At 40.5% G+C, this 21,059-nt stretch overlaps 1 protein-coding gene across 3 annotated transcripts in view; it reads right to left on the reverse strand.

Moving 5' to 3' along the window:
- Positions 1-759: 759 nt before the first annotated feature.
- AK4 (adenylate kinase 4) overlaps positions 760-21,059 on the reverse strand; it is an 85,045-nt gene continuing 64,745 nt past the window's right edge. For all 3 annotated transcript variants that reach the window (XM_017877185.1, XM_017877188.1, XM_017877186.1), the window contains exons 4-6: positions 14,094-14,266; positions 8,099-8,217; positions 760-6,893 (exon numbers count right to left, since the gene is read on the reverse strand). In XM_017877185.1, the coding sequence (XP_017732674.1) occupies positions 6,779-6,893; positions 8,099-8,217; positions 14,094-14,266 (407 nt within the window). In that variant the 3' untranslated portion in view covers positions 760-6,778. The remainder of the gene's footprint in view (positions 6,894-8,098; positions 8,218-14,093; positions 14,267-21,059) is intronic.

The raw sequence follows: 21,059 nt of genomic DNA on the forward strand, positions 1-21,059 counted from the left end.
AAAAAAAAAAAAAAAAAAAAAAAAAAAAAAAAAAAAGGAGGGGACTGGATGTCATTAAATTTAACACAATCTACCACATTGCCATCCTTTTCAGTTCCCCTTTCCTCTGCCTTTTCAGCAGCATGGACAAGCCTTTAGAACATGTTTCTCAGCCTCCTATGTCAGCTGGCTTCTGGCTGGGTTCAGCTAAGGGAAGCTGCCCCAGAGACAGAAGAGTGTGAGGCTGGAAAATGCCAGAGTATTTTTCCCCATCCCTCACTATCTCAGGGAGTTTCGCCTACAGCAGCTCTATTTTCTTCATGGTTCTAGCTCCCATGTGATAGACCTGCTATAGTTTCTGCTTCTGCTGAGTAATCCCAGATGCTACAATCTTAGAGTCATATAATCTGATCTAGTTTCCTAATGTGTAAAACAGGGAGAGAATCTGCTTACATTATCTAATTGTTTCAAGAAAAAAAAAAAAGATCCCTGGTTGTCTAGTGGTTAGGGGAAAAAAAACAACAAAGGATGTACATTAAAATTGTAAACAATAAAGTGCTAGACAAATAGGAATTTAAGGGTATACGAATAAGGCAATATGGTGTAGCAGAAAATAAAACAGGACTGGGGATAATAATTCTTGGTTCAGGATCTTGCTTTTCTGCAAATTGGAGACAACATTGTTGGTAATGTAGTAGCTGCAGAGTGGCATCAATGAAAGTATTTATGAAATTTTATATTATCAAGTATAAAAAGCTATACAAACATTAAATGAATTCACTAGTTATAAGCAGAAAAAACTTTATTTCTATCAAATTCAAAAGTATGAACCTTCAAGCAAGATAATCAAAATAATCAATAATACAATTAACAGGATAGCATATACAGATCAGACTGGAGGTTTAGATACTTTGAAGCACATACACCAAAATTAAGAGGGCCAGCAACTGTCCCACCGAGGAAAAGCACTCTGACTCATCATAAACACACAACTTCTGGGAAACCTGAGCTGACATTTCACAGGACAGTAAACCAAAGAGGCAGGTTGTCATTGGGTTACAGAACTGATGTGAGCTTGAGAGGGATCACAGTGAAATGCCATTGTAACTCAACAATTTCCCCAGAGATCTGTTCATCTCAAAAACAAGAATCTATAAAAATCAGTAGTACAAATTCTCATAAAACTAGAAAAGCCCTCTAAGCCCTAATATCCTTGGAGCTTACATAAAGACTGAGTTTTCATTTTTCTTCCCTTTTCTCTAAATTAAATACAAAATAGTTTGTTATTTAGGACATTTCTGACTATATAGCCAAAGCTTTAAAATGAAGACAAGAAGGATTTTATAAAATGAATTAGACACATATCAACCCTAGGGGAAATCTTCAAGATGGTCTGCTTCTTTGAAAAGCTTTAAACAGGAAAGCTTTTATTTAAAGAATGACACTGTGCTTCCGGGAATAACGTAATTATTACCAGAGGAAGGTATCTATACCATACAAGAGCTTTCACCCTTTAGAAGTGTTTTACTGCAGCTCTCTCTCTCTCACTCACACACACACACACACACACACAGATCAAATTGGGGAATTCCCTGAAGCATACAGATAATGGCATTTATTCTGGCAAAAACTGCGCATATTGTTACAAGAAAGATAAGGGATGGCAAGTATGAACAATTATATTTCAACAGATGCAGGAAGCAGATTTTTTTCACAGTTGAAATACGGCGTCTCAACATCTGGGGCTTGCACACTTCTCATTCGGAAACCAGACTGGGTCAGTTACATGTGGAAAGGAATAACTTACCACTAGACCACATTTCCATAGTAAAAGAAGTCTCCATTACCAGGTTATTTTTTTTTTTAAAGACACCAAATAGACCAGGGAGTTACTAAAAATTGAAGGGGATAGTGAGAAAGCAAGTCTACTATGAACAGGACCTCACCTTATGAATTGCCTCTCTAGCAAAACCAACTGCAGAAAGGAAAGACACTGTTAAATGAAAGGCAATAAATGGAATTTTCAGGTGGACACAAATACCTCCTGAAATCCTGTAACCCAGCAGAGTACAGATGAGACACGCCCTCTGTAGATACAGTGTGCAACTACCAGTGTGACTCTGAGTGCCCATTTCCTGTCTCTGCACCAAAGCACCAAAAACAAAGAATCCAGGCTGAAGCAAATATGTTGTTTTATCTGTTAAAGAGAACAGGGAGCTCAAACTGGGGAAAGGTAAAAAAAGGCCCTTTGAATTTCCTGACTAATCCCTATAGGTACATGAAAACCCACTGAAATAAACAGGATTATTTCCATTTATAATACAAGGAGGCAAGTTGAGATTATTACATAGGTAATTGATGAGGATTTGATTAGCCAATGCATGTAATGTACCTAACATGGAGTAAACAGACAGTACCTAGTGCCTATACCTGAACACATTTGGAAATATGCAGTATTTATTATTTGAGCAAAGACCTCCAGCAGGCTTCAATTCTTTGGACAAAAAGCTAATGTCAAATACTGAACTCAGGTTCCAGTGAACTAAACTTTATAAAAGCACTATTTATGGGTTTGTGCAGGCATTTTTCTAAAGTTATCCGGTCTCAACATCTTAAATAGCAGGAAAAACCACAGCAGCCCCTCCCTCCAAGAATCCTTCCTCATTCATGGCTATTCTTACCTTTCTCCTTCCCTACCAAAGAGATGGGCACACCTAGGGTAACAATGGAGCTCATGTGAGCTTGGCTGCTGCAGGGCAGCAGGGGAGTGATCCCTGGGGAAGGACAAGACAGGAAGTGAATCTCCCCTGGTTACTGCCTCAACTGTTGCACAACAAGCAGATGGTGGGCAAAGGTTTGGATGTGGCACTCAGAGTCATGTTAATGTGTAATGGAATACAGAGACATTGGTACAGAAGTCAGGAGCTAACCAGTGTTCGATGCTTCATCATCGCTTGTTTATCTACCAGCATTGTAAGGATTACTTTATTAAGACCTTATTTGGAGTGGGAGTAAGGGGGTGATTTGTTCTAATCTCAGGAAGGAAAAGTGAACAGGGTCTGGAGAGCTCCAAGGAGCTCAAAAGCCTATGTGTGGGCACCATGGCTGGGGATGGCTCAAGGGCAAAGGTCACTTCTGGGGCACAACCCAATGGACACCGAAAGGGTAGTTATGGGATACGAGCTTCTTCCTTCATAGTTTAGCCTGGGCCCAAGCCCAGCCTACTCTGACAGTCATTTATTCTATTCATAAAGGAGGTCTTATGCAGGAAAACTAAGACTCTCTTCTAGCAGCTTTCTTTGCTTAAGCAAAGGAAAAAGAAAAAAAAAAAAAAAGGAACATCATAAAAAGGTGAACATCACTTTGGTGAGCTCTGCAATTTTTTATTTTTTTTAAGAGACAGGGTCTCGCTGTGTCGCCCAGACTTGGGTGCAGAGGTGCAATCATAGCTCACTGCAGCCTCGCACTCCTAGGATCAAGCAATCCTCCTGCCTCAGTCTCCTGAGTAACTAGGACCACAAGTGTACACCACCATGCCTGGCTAATTTTTTATTTTTCTGTAGAGATGGAGTCTTGTGATATTGCCCAGCCTTGTCTTGAACTTTTGGCCTCTGACAATCTTCCCATCAGGGATTCCCAAAGCATTGGGACTACAGGCATGGACTAGCTCCACCATACCTAGAGTAGCTCTATTATTCTTGATGTGAGGCCATAAGCAGAACCAAGTAGACTCAAGGCCCTTGGTTGCTTGGACACAAGTAGCTATTAATAACATCCAGGAACAAGCTTAGTCTTCTGAGTCAGGAAAACCTGAGCTGGAGTTCCAGCTACACTGGTCACCAGCAACAGAAGCCTGGGCAAGATGCTTCATATCCCTGGGACCCATCTTCTTTATCAAAGTGAAATCATAACTATTTCATAGGATGCTAAAAAGATTAAATGAGATGTTTACAAAGATCCTAAAACCGCACGTTTCACTCAGTAGGTTTTCAATAAACATTATCTATCTTAAGTCTGCGTTACTGTTGGAGAGTATTAAATATAGCAGCCTTTCCAAGTTCTAAGTCAGTAAGAAGCCTGTTAGGATAATGGAAGCAAACTGAACTAAGAGCTGGGTAGAATGACAGAATGCAAGGTCAGGTTGGCATCTTAGAAACCATCTGAACCACTCTCTTTGCTTAAAGGTGAAGGAACAGCCATGTGTGGCAACAGAAAAAAAAAAAAAAAAAAGATGTCCCTTTAATTTTACTTTTGCCAAAACATTTTCAAGATAACTTTAATTTTTACAAAATCATTTAAGGGAAAACTAGTGAGTTTGTTGAAGAAAACCAGAAATAGATTTTTTAAAAGCCACTGACCACGAAATAAGCATTATGTTTCTAAGACCATGAAAAAGGTATTTGTCTCTTTTTGGTCTCAGCTAGCGAGGGAGGTGAGACCAAACTGCTCAATTGCTGGACAATCTCAGCAAACACACCCACTGTTGAGACTTAAGAGTGACTCAGTGTTGGCTAGAATTGTCCATTTAGCTGGAGGGGAAGAGGAAGGGAAGGATGGATGGAGGAGTGAAGTATGGAAGCAGGGATCAGGCCACTTCCCATACCTCTCCCAAACTCCAAAAGCAATGATCACATTGGAGGGTCAGCTAAACACAAAGGGAAGTGAAGAAAGAAGTTTGAAGATTTTCCTGTTTCCAAAAAAGCACAGACTTTTCTTTTTTTGGTATTTTATAGAATAACTCTCTACATTTCCTATTTTGTGGGAATTTTATCTATAGCAGAACTACTCTAAGCTGTGCAATTTTCCTCGTATCAGACTTATTTTTCTCTATACCTGGTTCCCTAGCAAACCTGAGCTTTATCTACATATCTGATATGCACCCCATCTCCACAGCTGGCATTCAATTACAACTCTACATTCTAAAGTGCTCAGAGTCAATATAATGCACTGACGATTCATAGACCTGACTGGGCATTTTCACTGCATAAATCTAAAAAATAAACAATCTCATTATGTTTGAGTGGATGGATGGGGAGAAGACTGGTCTATATTTCCACTAAGGTAGCCAAAAAATAATCACATGAAGGGACAATGGGAGAGGAGCTGGCAAGAGTTTGGGCAGTACTTAGAAGGAAGATACATTCGTTATCACACAGATGACATACGGCAGTGAACTGACAGAGCATTCACTGGGACATCTTCAGAAAGTAAGTAATGTGTTTCAACACCACTAAAGTGTTACAATAGGCTTCTTTTCTTCTCACCAGTATGAAAAGTTAGACAGGAGTCACTCCCAGGAATAGTAAAGGATACTCGCTGGGGACAGTCATGATGCATGAAGAAGGGATACATACTTTTAAGGCAGCAGGAATAAATTTCATCATCCTTCCCAGAGGATAGGAAGAATTATTCAAGGTGGCCACCAAGTCTGGAAACCAGGCAAATCTTTTAACAAATGGTTTATTGATACTATGTTATAATGAATGACAACATATTAGTATCTAATTCTAGACTTTATGGCCACCCCACAGGATGAATCTTTGGAACAGAAAAAAAAAATAAAGATTTTGTTTTCCCATAATCATAAAGCTGTTATACTCAGTCTAAGCACAGCTAGTACAACATTCTGCTCAACCCCACAGGCTCCACTCCCTTTACCACCTATTTATAATATGTTTGGGTCACTCATAGGAGTGAAACACTGTCAGCATCAATAGTTAGCAGCACTTTCAAAATACATTTTATTGTACTGAATAGAAACCGTAACTATTCAATTAGTCCAGTAATTCCAAACGGTCTTATTACTTCTATACATAAGATATGATCTTACAACATTTATGTAGCTACAATACTTATACCTTCCATGCTTTTTGAGGATTCCCCAAAGACTTTAGGGGGTTCCCAAAGACTTTTTAGGGGGTTAATTTTTTTTTTCACAATAATTAGAAAGGAACAGTGTCAATCCCTGAGAGTCGAACCATGGCAGTTAATAATATCCCTTCAAATAGCTCAGTTCCCGGTGCATACAAGAAATTCAATCAGCCCCCTCCACTCCTCAGTTCTTAGAAGAAATTTTGGGAGGGATAAGATGCAATAACTATCAGTTTTGGTTTAACTAGCCTAAGAGTGAAAAACAGATGGTCAAAAAAAAAAAAAAAAAAAAAAAAAAAAAAAAGCCAAATTCTTTCATCCCAGGATGTCTGAAAAGGAGAGACTCCATGGAGTGCAGATACAGAAAAGGAGTTATTCCTACCGGAAAAAAATGAACTGTGGACACAGTCACTCAAGACCAGAGAAACAACCACTGTGAGTAAGTAGCTTCAATTTCACTGTTACCAGGGGTGCACACACCAGAAAGCCTGGGACAAAGTCTGGGCTAGAGTCCTTAGGATTCATTCTCAGGCTTCCTCGTGCTGTGGTTCAACAGCCTTTGTGGGGATGGGGAGAACCAGAAACTATCACCATCATGTGTAAAAAAGAATACCACAGCAACAGCTGTCAAAAACCAGCTGGAGCTGAAGTTACACACCACATGAAATCCACACTGTACTTGCTTTCTTGTGAAGGGCTTGAGACATGTGCAGAGACACCTTAAACATGTGGTGACCTTCCTTTTGAAAGGCAGAGGAGGGCCTCTTGTGAACTCTTTCTACTCATTTGTTTTCCTATCAGTTCACCATTTCAACTAGAAAAGATGCTGCAAGCTACCTCAGCTAGCTTCTAATTTGGACACAGCACCAATACTACACACACAATTGAATGAATGACCACATCTTCCTGGTTCTTCCATTGGGCAGGGTCAATATGCTTCTTTGGACTGAATAGGTGTGATCTTGTTCGAGAAAAGCGTGTAAACGTAGGGCCAGATTTTGTTCGTCTCTGTCCCGGAAAATTGGTGGAGCACTCCTCGACTCCTGAAAAACAAAGTCCAACATACAATGGCTTTTTAGGTTTCTTCTCCACATACTAGTGCAGAAGATCCTATAGATATAAAACAAGCATGATCTTATGGTTTATATCATATATCACAATAAGTGCTAAAACAGCCCCTTTCAAAGGTATCAACACCTCCACTGGGTGTACCTAAATAAGGTCACAGCTTTTGCAATTCTGGTATGCTTGTCATGATGCCACCTTTTTTCTCCCCTTTAAAACATATCAAAGAATAGCATTATAGGCGCCATTCCAAATGTGCCTCAATATATAATTTGCAAAAGCAAACTACTGAAAAGCTTTGGTGTATTAAAACCCTTATTACTTAATGAATCATGGAACACATGATTGCTTTATCATAATAATATGATCATAAAACTCTCATCTAAAGGTTTGCTCAATTTTCTGGGGACTACAAGGCCAGAAAGTGATTGTAACAGAGAGCATAAACTGCTGTTTTGAATGCACTCAGCATAGAGATTTGTTTGACTTGCATGTTATTTAAAAAATGTAAATATGTTGCCAATATGAAAATTGAGATTCCCCCCAAAACACACACACAGAAAGTCTTCTGCTCTTCCTGAAAAACGGGAATCATTTGCCTGTGTGCCCTAGAATGCTAACTGGCTGGAGCAGCCACCCTGTCCAGTTCAACTGTCATTCAACTGCCTAGCTTGACACATCCCTCACCATGTTTGAGACTCATTTCCAATACCTGCCCTAGCCTCTGCAGCCATTTGAATTTTTAATCTCTGCTTTATGGTTTTGCCTTTCTTTGTTAAACTCCCTACAGACACTTCAAGAAGGGACACACCAAAAGTCTCTTCTAATCTTCTATCCAAACCAGATATTTGTATGTGGGAGTATCAACATATGTGGGTCCACTATCTCAGTCACTTAAAATTTTAAGAAAATGAAAATAAATCTCAATGTTGTTTTACATCCAGAACAGATAGAGATGATCAGGTTTGGGGTCCTTATGTTCTAACAGTTTCAGGATAAAAGTACAGAAACTTATCTTCCATGTACAGCTCCAGCATTTCATCTGACTTCTGGGAAGGTTTTGGGTCGTTAGTGTTTATCTGTCTTAAAGAAACACTACTCTGCCTCAGCCCAGTGTTCTTCCCAGCAGGCTCCACACCTTTCCAGTCTGTCCTTTGTCATGAAAATATCGAAGCACACTCACTTGTATAATTCAATGACTGGCTTTGCCACGTCTTTGTACTGTCTTAGCCTGGCAGCAACTGCTTCAGGTTTATCATCCTCCTGCTGGACTAATGGCTCACCAGTGACATCATCAATACCCTACAAATACCAAAGAAAACAATTAATATAGACAGCAGTTGGGCCATTTCATAGGTAAAAACTTTTCTGTGCAAAACCGTGTATTCATCTTTGACTCCTACCACATGAAGAATGAGGCCTTGGTGACAGTGTTAATTGTAAGAGTAGTAGAAAAAGAAATAGCACATTTAACAGTATGTTAACCTTATTTCCTGGGAGCTGACATTAAATCTTTATTAACAGTTCAGATCTTTTCAAACATGTTCCAGTGCTGTTGATAAATGCTGCTTTCAATTCAGCCTAAAATTCCATGCAACCTCCCCCAACAACAAACCTTTAGACAATCTCATCTTGGTTCTCTAAATATCCCTAAAACTACCTTGTCTTCTAAAATAAAGACTGAGTTCTCAATGCAGAAAACAAAGTCTCAAAAAACCAACTTGGCTTACTTAGGAAAAATACTAATCTAGGAGAATACAGTTCAGTACCATCTCTGCCAGCTTTCCAATTCTATCCTGGAGCTTCTATGAAATTTCCCTTATTCAGGTTATTTTACTAGATCAAATAACGACATACACTGTAGGAACATACAAAAGAAAAAAAAAAAACTGAAGTGACTGTGTCCTCACCTAAATTATATTACTCAAAAGGGAAGCTGGTGTTGATTTGTTAAACCCTTTATTTTAGCTTTTCTTATGTGTTGCTGCTTTCTCAATGTAAAATAAAAAATATACCTTAACTGCTAGTTCTGATTAATACAGGTTTTATTTTATTTATTTATTTAGTTAGTTAGTTAGTTAGTTAGTTAGTTAGTTAGTTAGTTTTTAAGATGGGAGTCTCACTCTGTTGTCCAGTCTGGAGTGCAATGGCTCTATCTCGGCTCACTGCAACCTCTGCCTCCTGGGTTCAAGTGATTCTCCTGACTCAGCCTCCCGAGTAGGTGGGATTACAGGTGCCTGCCACCATGCCCAGTTAATCTTTGTATTTTTAGTAGAGACAGGGTTTCACCACGTTGGTCAGGCTGGCCTTGAACTCCTGACCTAAGGTGATCCACCCGCCTCGGCCTCCCAAAGTGCTGGGATTACAGGCATGAGCCATTGCACCTGGCTGGTCTTATGTATTTGATTTGAAAATGTATATGATTTTCTGCAGTGTGTTTGTCTAATTATTTTGCTAGCTTTCTATTCTCCCAAAAAAAATCTCATGAAGCACATTATAATAAAGTTATAGCTGACATCATACATAGGGTTAAATATTGAACACACTATAAATTTGGGAAAAAAGGCAGGAACTCCCCACTCTCATTATATGTAACAACATTTATCAGTTGGGTGGGGCACAGTGGCTCATGCCTATAATCTCAGCACTTTGGGAGGCCAAGATGGGCAGATCACTTAAGGTCAGGAGTTCAAGACCAGTCTGGCCAACAAGGCAAAACCCCGTCTCTACTAAAAATACAATTAGTCGGGCGTGGTGGTGGGTGCCTGTAATCCCAGCTACTCAAGAGTCTGAGGCAGGAAAATCGTTTGAACCCAGGAGGCGGAGGCTGCAGTGAAATCATGTCACTGCACTCCAGCCTGGGTGACAGAGTGAGATTCTGTCTCAAAAAAATTTTTTTTCATAAAAAAAATGACATTTATTTTAGTGAAACTCTTAACCACAAAAATTAAGGAAAAGAGAAATAGAAGGCATGAATTAGAATATTTTTTAAAATGACATATTTAAAGGTGTATTAAAATAGGAATTATTAAATTACCCATGACAATCAGGGACAAACATTCTGAGAATGGAAAAATTATAATTAAAAAAAAAAAAACCTTGATTTTCAATTTGTTTTAATCTCCCCAGGAATCATAGCTCCTTACAAATTGCAGAATGGACACGTTTGGAATTTTGCCTCCCATGTCCATGACTATTACTCACCAGGGGAGATAGTCACAAGAAATAAATCTGTCAGAACATAGGCCAGAACAGAACCGAGAGGCACAGGCAACTCAACCGGATAATCAGGAACTGGCTATAAATTTGAAATGCACTAAAATTCCATTACAGTTCAGGGCCTCGGGTATATGACTTATTCTCATGATTTATGAGTGAGCCATGTAATTATCACATGTGTATTCCATGGTTGTTAACCCAACATGACAGGAGAGATGGGGATGGGAGAAGGCTGTATATTACCTCTACTGCCACATTCTTTATTTTACTTACAGTCACAAGGCTCAGAAAGTCATTTCCAGAATTTCAGAGCATCAGCAAATACAACCCTGTTTCCAGAAAGCAAAATGATGCTAGAGCAATGGCGCCCCTCCTTCCCAGGGAACCCGGCCACCATTGACATAGGAGTTAAGAAGAAATCACTTAGGCAGCTAGTAAGGGGATGAAAGTCCTCAGTAAGGCTTTTCTCTTTAATGAAAAGCAACCCAAATCATTTTCTAACAAAGAGCAGCCTGTAAAGTCGAGCTGCAGACATAGACAAGCAAGCTGGGAGCTTGCACGTGAGAATGCTGGCAGCAACAACCGACTAGACGTGTTCAAGATGGCGGCTCCATCTTCCCTTCTCTTTGTCAGCCCGTGTACAGTAAGAAGCAGACAAGAGGCGGCAGGCCAGGGAGAGTTCACTTGCATAATAAGATTAGGGTGGGGCCACCAGCCTTCCCTGAGCACTATATAAACGTCGTGCCTGATCCAACCAATCTGTGAGCCCTTTGTAAATCAGACACCATCTCCTCACCCTGGACTATAAAATCCAGGGTATCCACCACCAGCTGGTCTTTTCCACTTGGAGCACACTCTGTCTCCAGAGAGACAGCCGTTTCTCTTTCTCTTCTCTTCTGCCTATTGTAAACCTCCACTCCTAAACTCCTTGTGTCCCTGTCCTAAATTTTCCTGGCGCCAGATGACGAACCCCAGGGTATATACCCCAGACAACATAGCCACTTCACCACAGCTGGTAGAGTTGATCTAGGTTAGCACTTTCACTAAGGTCTTCAAAAGCAGCATGGTAATTGCAGATGTTCTTTGAGAGAAACCCAGGCTTTGAAAAGCAACTCGGTGGTAAGGCTTTTCAAATTTTATGAGAATCTCTGCATCACTAGGTCTGGACAAAGCCAAAATGTAAAGCATCTGTGTTGGACTTCAGTGTTCCTATCTGTATTGTCCGAACTCCTTTTCACTCCCACCCATTTTCCCCATCATAGCTTCTTGAGGCAGATATCAGGAAGGGATCTAATAAAATAATTACAGAACTTTTACCTTTTTTGGAGGTGGGAGGCCAGGTCACACTCTGTCGCCCAGGCTGAAGTGCAGTGGCACAATCACAGCTCACTACAGCCTTGACCTCCCAGGCCAATAGGCCTGGCCCACTATTACATTTTTAAAAGACTTCAAAAGGAGTGCTTAACTCAAGTGGAAAAGTCTCATTGGGACTTTACTGACACAATGGCACCCAGGAGTTGGGAAGCCATTCTTAGCCCCTTGAAGTAATTGTCTATAGTAATTACTGACTCCATCTATATTCAAGTGTAATGTTTCCATAAAGATTAACCTAATAAGACACAATGCCATGTATTCCTCATTTGAATGATAACAAGTAATACTACCTACCACCCAAAACTGGAGTTCACTATTATAAAGACAACTCAATCTGTCTTTATCAGATAAATAGTCTTTTTATCATAAAGATAAACCAAAGAGTCTTTATCAAAAAGAACAATAATTGTTTAAGTAAATTTGTCAAAATATCTGTATACATATACCTTTACACATGTCTAATTTGAGCTAACTGTATCAATGTTATACTTTGAGCCTTTTAAGGGTAATCTTTTTATTCCTTTAGCCTTCACTAGTCACTTAACCACCTGCCCACTCTGCACATCAACTATGATTCCTTTCCCTCATCCAGTTCCAGCCCAGGATACAGCCCTCGTGACTTTCTCCCTGATCTTATAAAGCTAGAGATCACACACTCAACACACACCAACAGATATACATATAAAGAGGTGTAGTCACTGTTTTACAAAAATGGGATCATTCTGCTGTTTGTACTTCTCATTGAAAAATACTTTCAGGGCCGTGCGCGGTGGCTCACACCTGTTATCCCAGCACTTTGGGAGGCCAAGGCAGGTAGATCACTTGAGGTCAGGGGTTCGAGACCAGTCTGGTCAGCATGGTGAAACCCCGTCTCTACTAAAAATACAAAAACTAGCCAGGCATGGTGGCATACGCCTGTAATCCCAGCTACTCAGGAGGCTGAGGCAGAAGAATCACTTGAACCCAGGAGGCAGAGGCTGCAGTGAGCCGAGATCACACCACTGCACTCCAGCCTAGGTGATGGAGCAAGACTCCATCTCAAAAAAGAAAAGAAAAAAACTTTCAGAAGATTTCTCCATGTCAAAAAACTATAATGCTTACCTAGTAGAATGGCTGAAATCTAAAACACTGACTACACTAAATACTGGTGACAATGTGGAGAAATAGAAACATTTATTGCTGGTGGAAATGCAAAATCAAATAACCAGTCTGGAAGACAATTTGCCAGTTTCTCACAAAGCTAAATATATACTTACAATCCAGCAATTACACTCCTTTACTAAAAATAGGTGAAAACTTACATTTGCACAAAACTCTGCACATGAATATTTGGAGCAACTTTATTCATAAATGCCAAGACATGGAACCAAAATGTTCTTCAAAATGAATAAACTGTGGTACATCCATACAATGGAACATTATTCACTTACAAAAATAAATCAGCTACCAAGTCTCCAAAAAACACAGAATGTGTAATGCATACCACTAAATGAAAGAAGCAAGTCTGACAAGCAGACATACTATATGATTCCAATGATATGACATACTATGGAAGGCAAAATTATAAGGACAGCAAAAAGATCTGTAGTTTTCAGAAGTTTGGGGAAAATCAGCGAGGAATTAATAGGTAGGGCACAGGAGATATTATAAGACCATGAAGCGATTCTGTATAAGGCAGTAATGATGGACAAATGTCATGTCATTATGCATTTGTCAAAATCCGGACTATAAAAGAGAAAATGAGAATGCCAATGCAAACTATGAATTTTAGTTAATAACTTTTCTATTATGAGTTTATTAACTGTAACAAATGTACCACACTAATGCAAAATGCTAATAATGGAGAAGCGTGGGTGAGGGAGGGGATTTTCCATTTAATTTTTATATAAACCTAAAGCTTACCTAAAAATAAGGTGTATTAAGTTTTAAGTAGTGCTAATTCATTCTTTTTACTGACTATATTATATTCCAAGATGGTGTAAATATTCTCCAATTCATTTAACCATTCCCCTATAGATGAACATTCATTTGCTTTTTTGAGATTTTTTTGGTTTTGTTTTTTGGCCACTACAGCAACACTGAAACAAACATCAATGTATACATGACCTAATCTACTAATGCTTCCATTCCACAGCTATTCTCCTAAAAGTAGCCTGAATTAAATATTTACTTACAATTCTTAATGTACATTGCTATGTTGCTTTAAAAAGAGGCTAGAAATACTTTAGCCAACAAAAATGAGAGTACTATTTTCCCCAGATCCCACCAGCAATAATATTTTTTAAATAAAATAAATATATAATTATATACATTATTTACATATATTTAATCAGTATAAATAGACATTAAGAATTCTTTCTATTTTGATTTTGCCGTCTAATGGATCCAAGCTGATGATCCATATGTAAAGTAATTAAGTGTCCCTTCCCTGAGGGACTACTACATCTTTGAAACATAAAAATGTTTTTTAGTCATGTAGATTTATTCTTTTTTGAAAGGTCTACTCATATCCTTGTCTCCACTTTTCAATGAAAATTGTTTATCTTTTTCTTGTCGGGTTGTGAAAGCACTTTGTATATTCTTACATGTACATGAGGTGGATTGAAGTCCAGGTTATATACCCTTCCGCTAGGAGGGTGAATCCAACGGCGGCTGAGACGATCTTTAAGTGTTTCAAATGGAATGTTCAAACTGATCACTAGATCCACTTCACAGATTTTGTCCAGGGCTTCAGCTTGTCCTAATGTCCTAGGAAAACCTAAATGCCAAAAATAATACAAGTCAAATGCGCAAGATATTGCCCAATTCCAATTAGTTCTTGAAACCTTTTCAGTGACAGAATTAAATCTGCATACACCATTCTAAAAGGAGCTTTACACTATCTGGGTGATGGGATAATTTGCATCCCAAACCTTAGCACCACATAATAAATCCATGTCACAAACCTGCACATGTATCTTCTGAATCTAAAAGTTGAAATTATTTTTTAAAAAAGAGCTTTAACCAAGAACGTCTATCTCCATAAATGTAATATTAAAATAAAATATGCTATTCTATAACCTAGCTTCTGCATTTGGAAGACTCAAAGATTAAGGAATCACATGATAAAAATTTAAAATGCGCTAAACTAAAAATCACTAAACCAGTCCTGGCTCTAGTCCTTTCTCTGCTCTTAAGTACCTGTGTGACCGCAGGCAAGTTACATCACCTTCATTTCCACTTCTGTTAAAGAAGCGAAGGGAAAATATCATATCTTATATCCTAGCCGTTTGTGAGTAGGTTCTTAGGTTAGCAAAACTAACCATATACATTTATTTTAGAGTCTAAATCAATGAAAGTATGATCCTCCACCCCGACCTTCACCTGAGTCTGCACTTTAACCAAAGTAGGCAATCTAATTAATAACATGGTGACTATCATACATACTGTATTGTATACTTGAAATGTGCTGAGAGCTGATTTTAAGGATTCTCGCCATACACATAAGAAATCATACCTATATGAAGTGATGGATATGTTAATTATTAAACCTGACTGTGGTAATCATGTCACACTGTATGTATCAAAGCATCACGTTGTACACCTTAAATATATACACTTATTTGTCAAGAATACTGTGATAAAGCTAGAAAAAATTTTAAATTGTTTTAAGTCTATTTAAAAGATTTTAAAGGGAACTAGAGTTTTTAAATCTATTGGGATACTGTAAAACTTATTCTTCCTACTTTTCTAAATGTGTGGAAATAACAAAATTAAAATTTGGGCTCATGGGCATCTCTTCCTTTTCTGATTTAAGTATAAGCTCTGGATGACCTCAGGATTTAGGTCATATGACCCCAAATTACACTTTTCTTCAGAGACTGACCTCTTTAAATGTAACTCCAGGTTTGGCTCGGGTGGGGCTGCATAGTGGTAACTTTTCCTAAATAAATCACTCCAGTTTATCTGCTCTGACAAAATCTTGCTGGATCTAATATCACTTTTAAAAAATGTCTTTATATCCTTATTAGGTAAAAGAACCAGGTGGATGAAGAGCTGAAAGTATAATAAAAGATGGAATATCCGGAAGAGAAACTTTAAATCCATTCAGATAAGAATACCAGCCCATCTCTACCCTTCCAAATTGGAAGTATCAAGATGACAACTTAAAAATGGGTATTCACGGCCCTGTAGCACTTACAATTCAAAGAACTCCTTTCCTTACTGTAGAAAGTTGGTGGCTCAAACATGAACGTGCAGCACTGCATTGAAACCCCTAAGTCTGTGTGAATGCCAAGCTGATTTCTGAGTGCTCACTGAATTGAATGCGACAAAATCCACCCACACTACTGCTTCAGGTACCTATTGCTTGTAAACTCTCCAATATTCTCTCCAAAGCCTTCCTTACTGCCTGTGAGCCATCCACATAAAATCCCCCCTCAATGACTGTCAGGTTCTGCCTTTCCCTGGACAACCCACTCTTCACTAAAATGTCACGATGACAATTGAAATAAAAAGTTGCCTGCAAGGCCAGGCACAGTTGCTCACGCCTGTAATCTCAACACTTTAGGAGGCCAAGGCAGTGGGATCATCTGAGGTCAGGAATTCAAGGCCGGCCTGGGCAATGTAGAGAGAACGCATCTCTACCAAAAATAAAAATTTAAAAAGTAGCTGTTACTGGTGATGCACACCTGTAGTCCCAGGTACTTGGGAAGCTGAGGTGGGAAGATCACTTGAGCCCATGGAGTTCAAGGCTGCAGTGAGCTACAATCACACTACTGCACTCCAGCCTGGGTGACAGAGTGAGATAGTAGCTCCTGTCTCAAAAAAAAAAAAGAATAAAAGAAAGAAAAGAAGACAGAGAAACAGAGAGAAAGAGAAAGAAAGAGAAAAGGAAAGAAAGGTACCTACAGCCCAAACAACCTCAAGATCATCTATAAACTCTTTCCCCCAAACCTCTGCTGCATCAATGAAAAGCATTTTCTAAAGCAGTGGCTTCCAAAGTTATCTTCGGCCGGGCGCAGTGGCTCAAGCCTGTAATCCCAGCACTTTGGGAGGCCGAGGCGGGCGGATCACGAGGTCAGGAGATCGAGACCCTCCTGGCTAACACGGTGAAACCCCGTCTCTACTAAAAAATACAAAAAACTAGCCGGGCGCGGTGGCGGGCGCCTGTAGTCCCAGCTACTCGGAGGCTGAGGCGGGAGAATGGCGGGAACCCGGGAGGCGGAGCTTGCAGTGAGCTGAGATCCTGCCACTGCACTCCAGCCTGGGCGACACAGCGAGCCTCCGTCTCAAAAAAACAAAAAAAAACAAAAAAACAAACAAACAAACAAAAAACAAAGTTATCTTCATTGGAGTACAGAAAGAAAATATTTGAACCTTGGGGAAGGGGGAGGCTCGTTCTTTTAAAAGAATGTCGTATTAGTGGACGGGCATGATGGCTCATGCCTGTAATCCCAGCACTTTGGGAAGCCCAAGCTGGTGGATCACTTGAGGCCAGGAGTTTGAGACCAGCCTGGTCAACATGGCAAAACTGCATGTCTACTAAAAATACAAAAATCAGCCGGGCGTGGTGGCACATGCCTGTAATCCCAGCCACTAGGGAGGCTGGGGCAGGAGAATTGCGTGAACCTGGGAGGCAGAAGTTGCAGTGAGCTGAGTTCGTACCACTGCACTCCAGCCTGGGTGACAGAGTAAGACTGTCGGGGGGAAAAAAAAAGGTATCACATTAGTGAAATTGCATGGGTAAATAATTTATACATAATTACCCATATATTGAAGATGTAAATTCAACATTTTCACTGATAAATGTAAACAAAGAATTTTAGAGATCCCTCTTGTAAAGACCTGAAATCTTAGCGACAGTCCCTGCCTTGTGTTCTAGCATCTGTGACCTTGACAAGAAAAGTCTTTATATCCTTCAGATAGAGGTTGAGAGCTTGGGGTGGGGTAGGGGTTGGGGTGGGGCTGGCGGGCAGTAACCACTAGAAAAGAATAGGAAGCTCTGAAAGATAAAGTAACATTAGTTCCTCCAACAAATAAAAACTCAAATCTTATTGGCTAGTTTCCTTGTCTAATGAGGGTACAAGCCACTCTGCTCAGCTGAGCTCTGGAGCCCTCTGGAGGAGTAAAATGCAAAGTGTACAAGACAGGTTGAACTCAGCCAGACAAATTTCAAAAACATGTTGGATAGCACCTGCTACCTACTGGACTCTCACATTCAGACCTGCTAATGACCACAGATGATAATGAATTTCCAGTGGTTTAGACTACAGGCAACAGGTACCTGAAGCTGGTTTAGAAGGAACAACTATAGAAATAAACCATTCCACAACTTCAAGCATTCTCCATTTGATAAGACACATCAAAATAATCAAGGAAGACTCAAAAGAAAAAATCAGGTCCGAGTGCAGTGGCCCAGGCCTGTAATCCCAGCACTTTGGGAGGCCAAGGCAGGTGGATGACCTGAGGTCAAGAGATCAAGACCATCGTGGCCAACTTGGTGAAACCCTGTCTCTACTAAAAATACAAAACTTAGCCGGGCATGGGCAGGCACCTGTAATCCCAGCTAATCAGGAGGCTAAGGCAGAAGAATCACTGAAACCCAGGAGGCGGAGGTTGCAGTGAGCCGAGATCGCGCCACTGCACTCCAGCCCGGTGACAGAGCAAGACTCTGCCTCAAAAAGAAAAGAAAAGAAAAGAAAAAAATCAGTGATGATGGATGCTCAGATCCTGTCCCAGACTTCCTAGAGTAGAACATCTAGGAGTGAGAGCAGGACTTGGGTATTTCTAATATTTACCCCTGATTCATGACAAACCACCAAACTTCTCAGTGACAGCAACAGTGCAAGTATAATACTAAACACTCATCCGCCTCATTTTTCTGTCAGGCTTAACTCTACTTCTAAGCAGGTAACAAACCACTTTGAAGAACAAGTTGCCTCTATCTCATTTCATCAGAAGACAGCTGGGAAGGAAAGTCCCAAACACATGCAAATCTTTCCAGATTTACGAAGTCCCTAACTTAGTCACCTGTTAGAGCAATTCTTCTCCAGAGGTGCTCATGTACTTGTCCAGTATCTTACCTCTAAGGAAAGTGGTGGCAGGGGAGCAAGCATGGTATATTAGTAAGAACAATGTACCAGACATAAGTCAAAGATCTGGGTGCCACTCACTATTTCAAAAGTGAGGAGAAGCAGCCTTAAGGCAGACACTCTTAGGACTCAATATAACACATTAGGTATAAGCACACGCTTTGAAAACAGACACACCTGGATTTAATCCTTAGATTTAACTCTACCTGGAATCAGACACACCTGGATTTAATCCCTGGCCTTTACCTAGCCGTAACTATGAGAACTTTGGCAAGTTTCATATACTCTCGGATCCTTAGTTTCCTCAGATATGAAAAAAGGGGCAGGGCACAGTGGCTCATGCCTGTAATCCTAGCACTCTGGGACGTCAAGAAGGATGGATCTCTTGAGGTCAGGAGTTCAAGACCAGCCTGGCCAATATGGCGAAACCCCATCTCTACTAAAAATACAAAAATAAGCCAGGCATGGTGGCCCACGCCTGTAATCCCAGCTACTCAGGAGGCTGAGGCAAGAGAATCGCTTGAACCTGGAGGTAGAGGTTGTAGTGAGCTGAGATCGTGCCACTATACTCCAGCCTGGGCGACAGAAAGGGACTCCATCTCAAAACAAACAAACAACCACCACCACCACAAAAAAAATAAATAAATAAAAAATAAAAAAATAAAAAAAATAAAAAATAAAACCAAGGGCACATTAATTTGCTAGGGCTACCACAGACTGGGTGGCTTAAACAATCCTGGAGGCTGTTAAGTCCAAGACCAAAGTATCAGCAGGGTTTGTTCCTTCAGAGGCCTCTAATTGATTCATAGATGGCTGTCTCTCCTGCTGCCTTCACATGGTCTTCACTCTATGTATCCATGTCCAAATGTCCTTTTCTTATAAGGACACCAGTCAGATTGGATTGGGGCCCACTCTAATGGCCTCATTTTAACTTAATCACCTCTTTACAGATCTTATCTCTAAATATAGTCACAATCTGAGGTATTGCGGGGGCTGGGCGGGGGGGGCGGGCGGTTAGGGCTTCAACACAGCAATTCGGGGTCAGAGGACACATCCGCAACTCAGCCCATGACAAAGGGTAATGCCTACTGCACAGTGAAGTTTGAGGATTAAAAGTGACAATCCCTGCCGGGCGCAGTGGCTCACGCCTGTAATCCTAGCACTTTGGGAGGCCGAGACAGGCGGATCACGAGGTCAGAAGATCGAGACCATCCTGGCTAACACGGTGAAACCACGTCTCTGCTAAAAAATACAAAAAAAAAAACTAGCCGGGCGAGGTGGCGGGCACCTGTAGTCCCAGCTACTCGGGAGGCTGAGGCAGGAGAATGGCATAAACCTGGGAGGCGGAGCTTGCAGTGAGCTGAGATCCAGCCACTGCACTCCAGCCCGGGCGACAGAGAAAGACTCCGTCTCAAAAAAAAAAGAAGAAGAAGAAAAAAAAAAACGGTGACAATCCCTGTAAAATGTATAAGATGCAAAGTGCTGGGCACGTGGAGAGTGTGCTGGTTAATAAACAGTCGCCGCTGCTTTTGCTAGAGCTCACCTCATTTCCCAATCCAATACAAAAGCAGCAGCAGGAAAGAAAGGCCCTCATCCACCCACATTTAATTTCCCACATTTAATTCCTTTTCTGGGTTCTTTCTAAGAGTTTGGGGAGTCCCTGGTGCTCTCTGTGGCAGTTACAGCTCGGCACAGGTAGTCATTAGTCACAGGGAGCTCAACCCCAGCACAGCACAGAACCTGGGCACAACACAGCCACTACTTCCATAAGCCTCCTTGCCTTGGTTTCTCAGTTTGCCCCTTTCATCACCTACCTGACTCTTTAATAGTAAAGCTCCTTAATCTACTTTCCTGATCCGGTTCAACACCTTATCATGGTGGGGTTTCATTTGGGTTACAGATGGATACATTCAACACAAAGACTGACTCTTAAGCTGTTGACAGTACAACAGCTTAAGTACTCACTTAGTACTCACTCTTAAGCTGTTGATGTACCTTGAGGCAGCAACATGGCACAACTTCTAAGGAACTAGTGCACGTGCAGGCTGTGTTAACTGTAAATAAGGATCCAAATCATGAAAAGTGGCAGCTTTGTGGTATTTTCTGTAGTGAGTGCCCTTTTCTAGAAGCATTCACAAAGGCAAGACAACTATGCCTTCGAAGGAGCTGGACTACATGGCTTCCAAGTCTGCAGCTCAAGCAAAGAGAGCCTTTATGCTTCATATATACGAAACTGTTCACAAAGCATTTCTATAAATTTACTTATCTCTTATTCTTCTCATTAACCCTATGAGGTGGACAGAGAAGTTATTACCCTCAGTTTAATTAAGTTTGGATTCAGTGAAAGCCAACGGCACAATGCATATGACATCAGGTCCTTAGATTTCTGCTGAAGTGCTCTCTCTTTCTAGCCAACGATGCTGCTGTATCAGGCATATAAAAAGTAATTGTTAAAAAGAATCCTCCAGCCTGGGCAAC

This window comes from Rhinopithecus bieti, unplaced genomic scaffold, assembly GCF_001698545.2.
Source record: "Rhinopithecus bieti isolate Rb0 unplaced genomic scaffold, ASM169854v2 scaffold_6380, whole genome shotgun sequence".
NCBI lineage: Eukaryota > Metazoa > Chordata > Mammalia > Primates > Cercopithecidae > Rhinopithecus > Rhinopithecus bieti.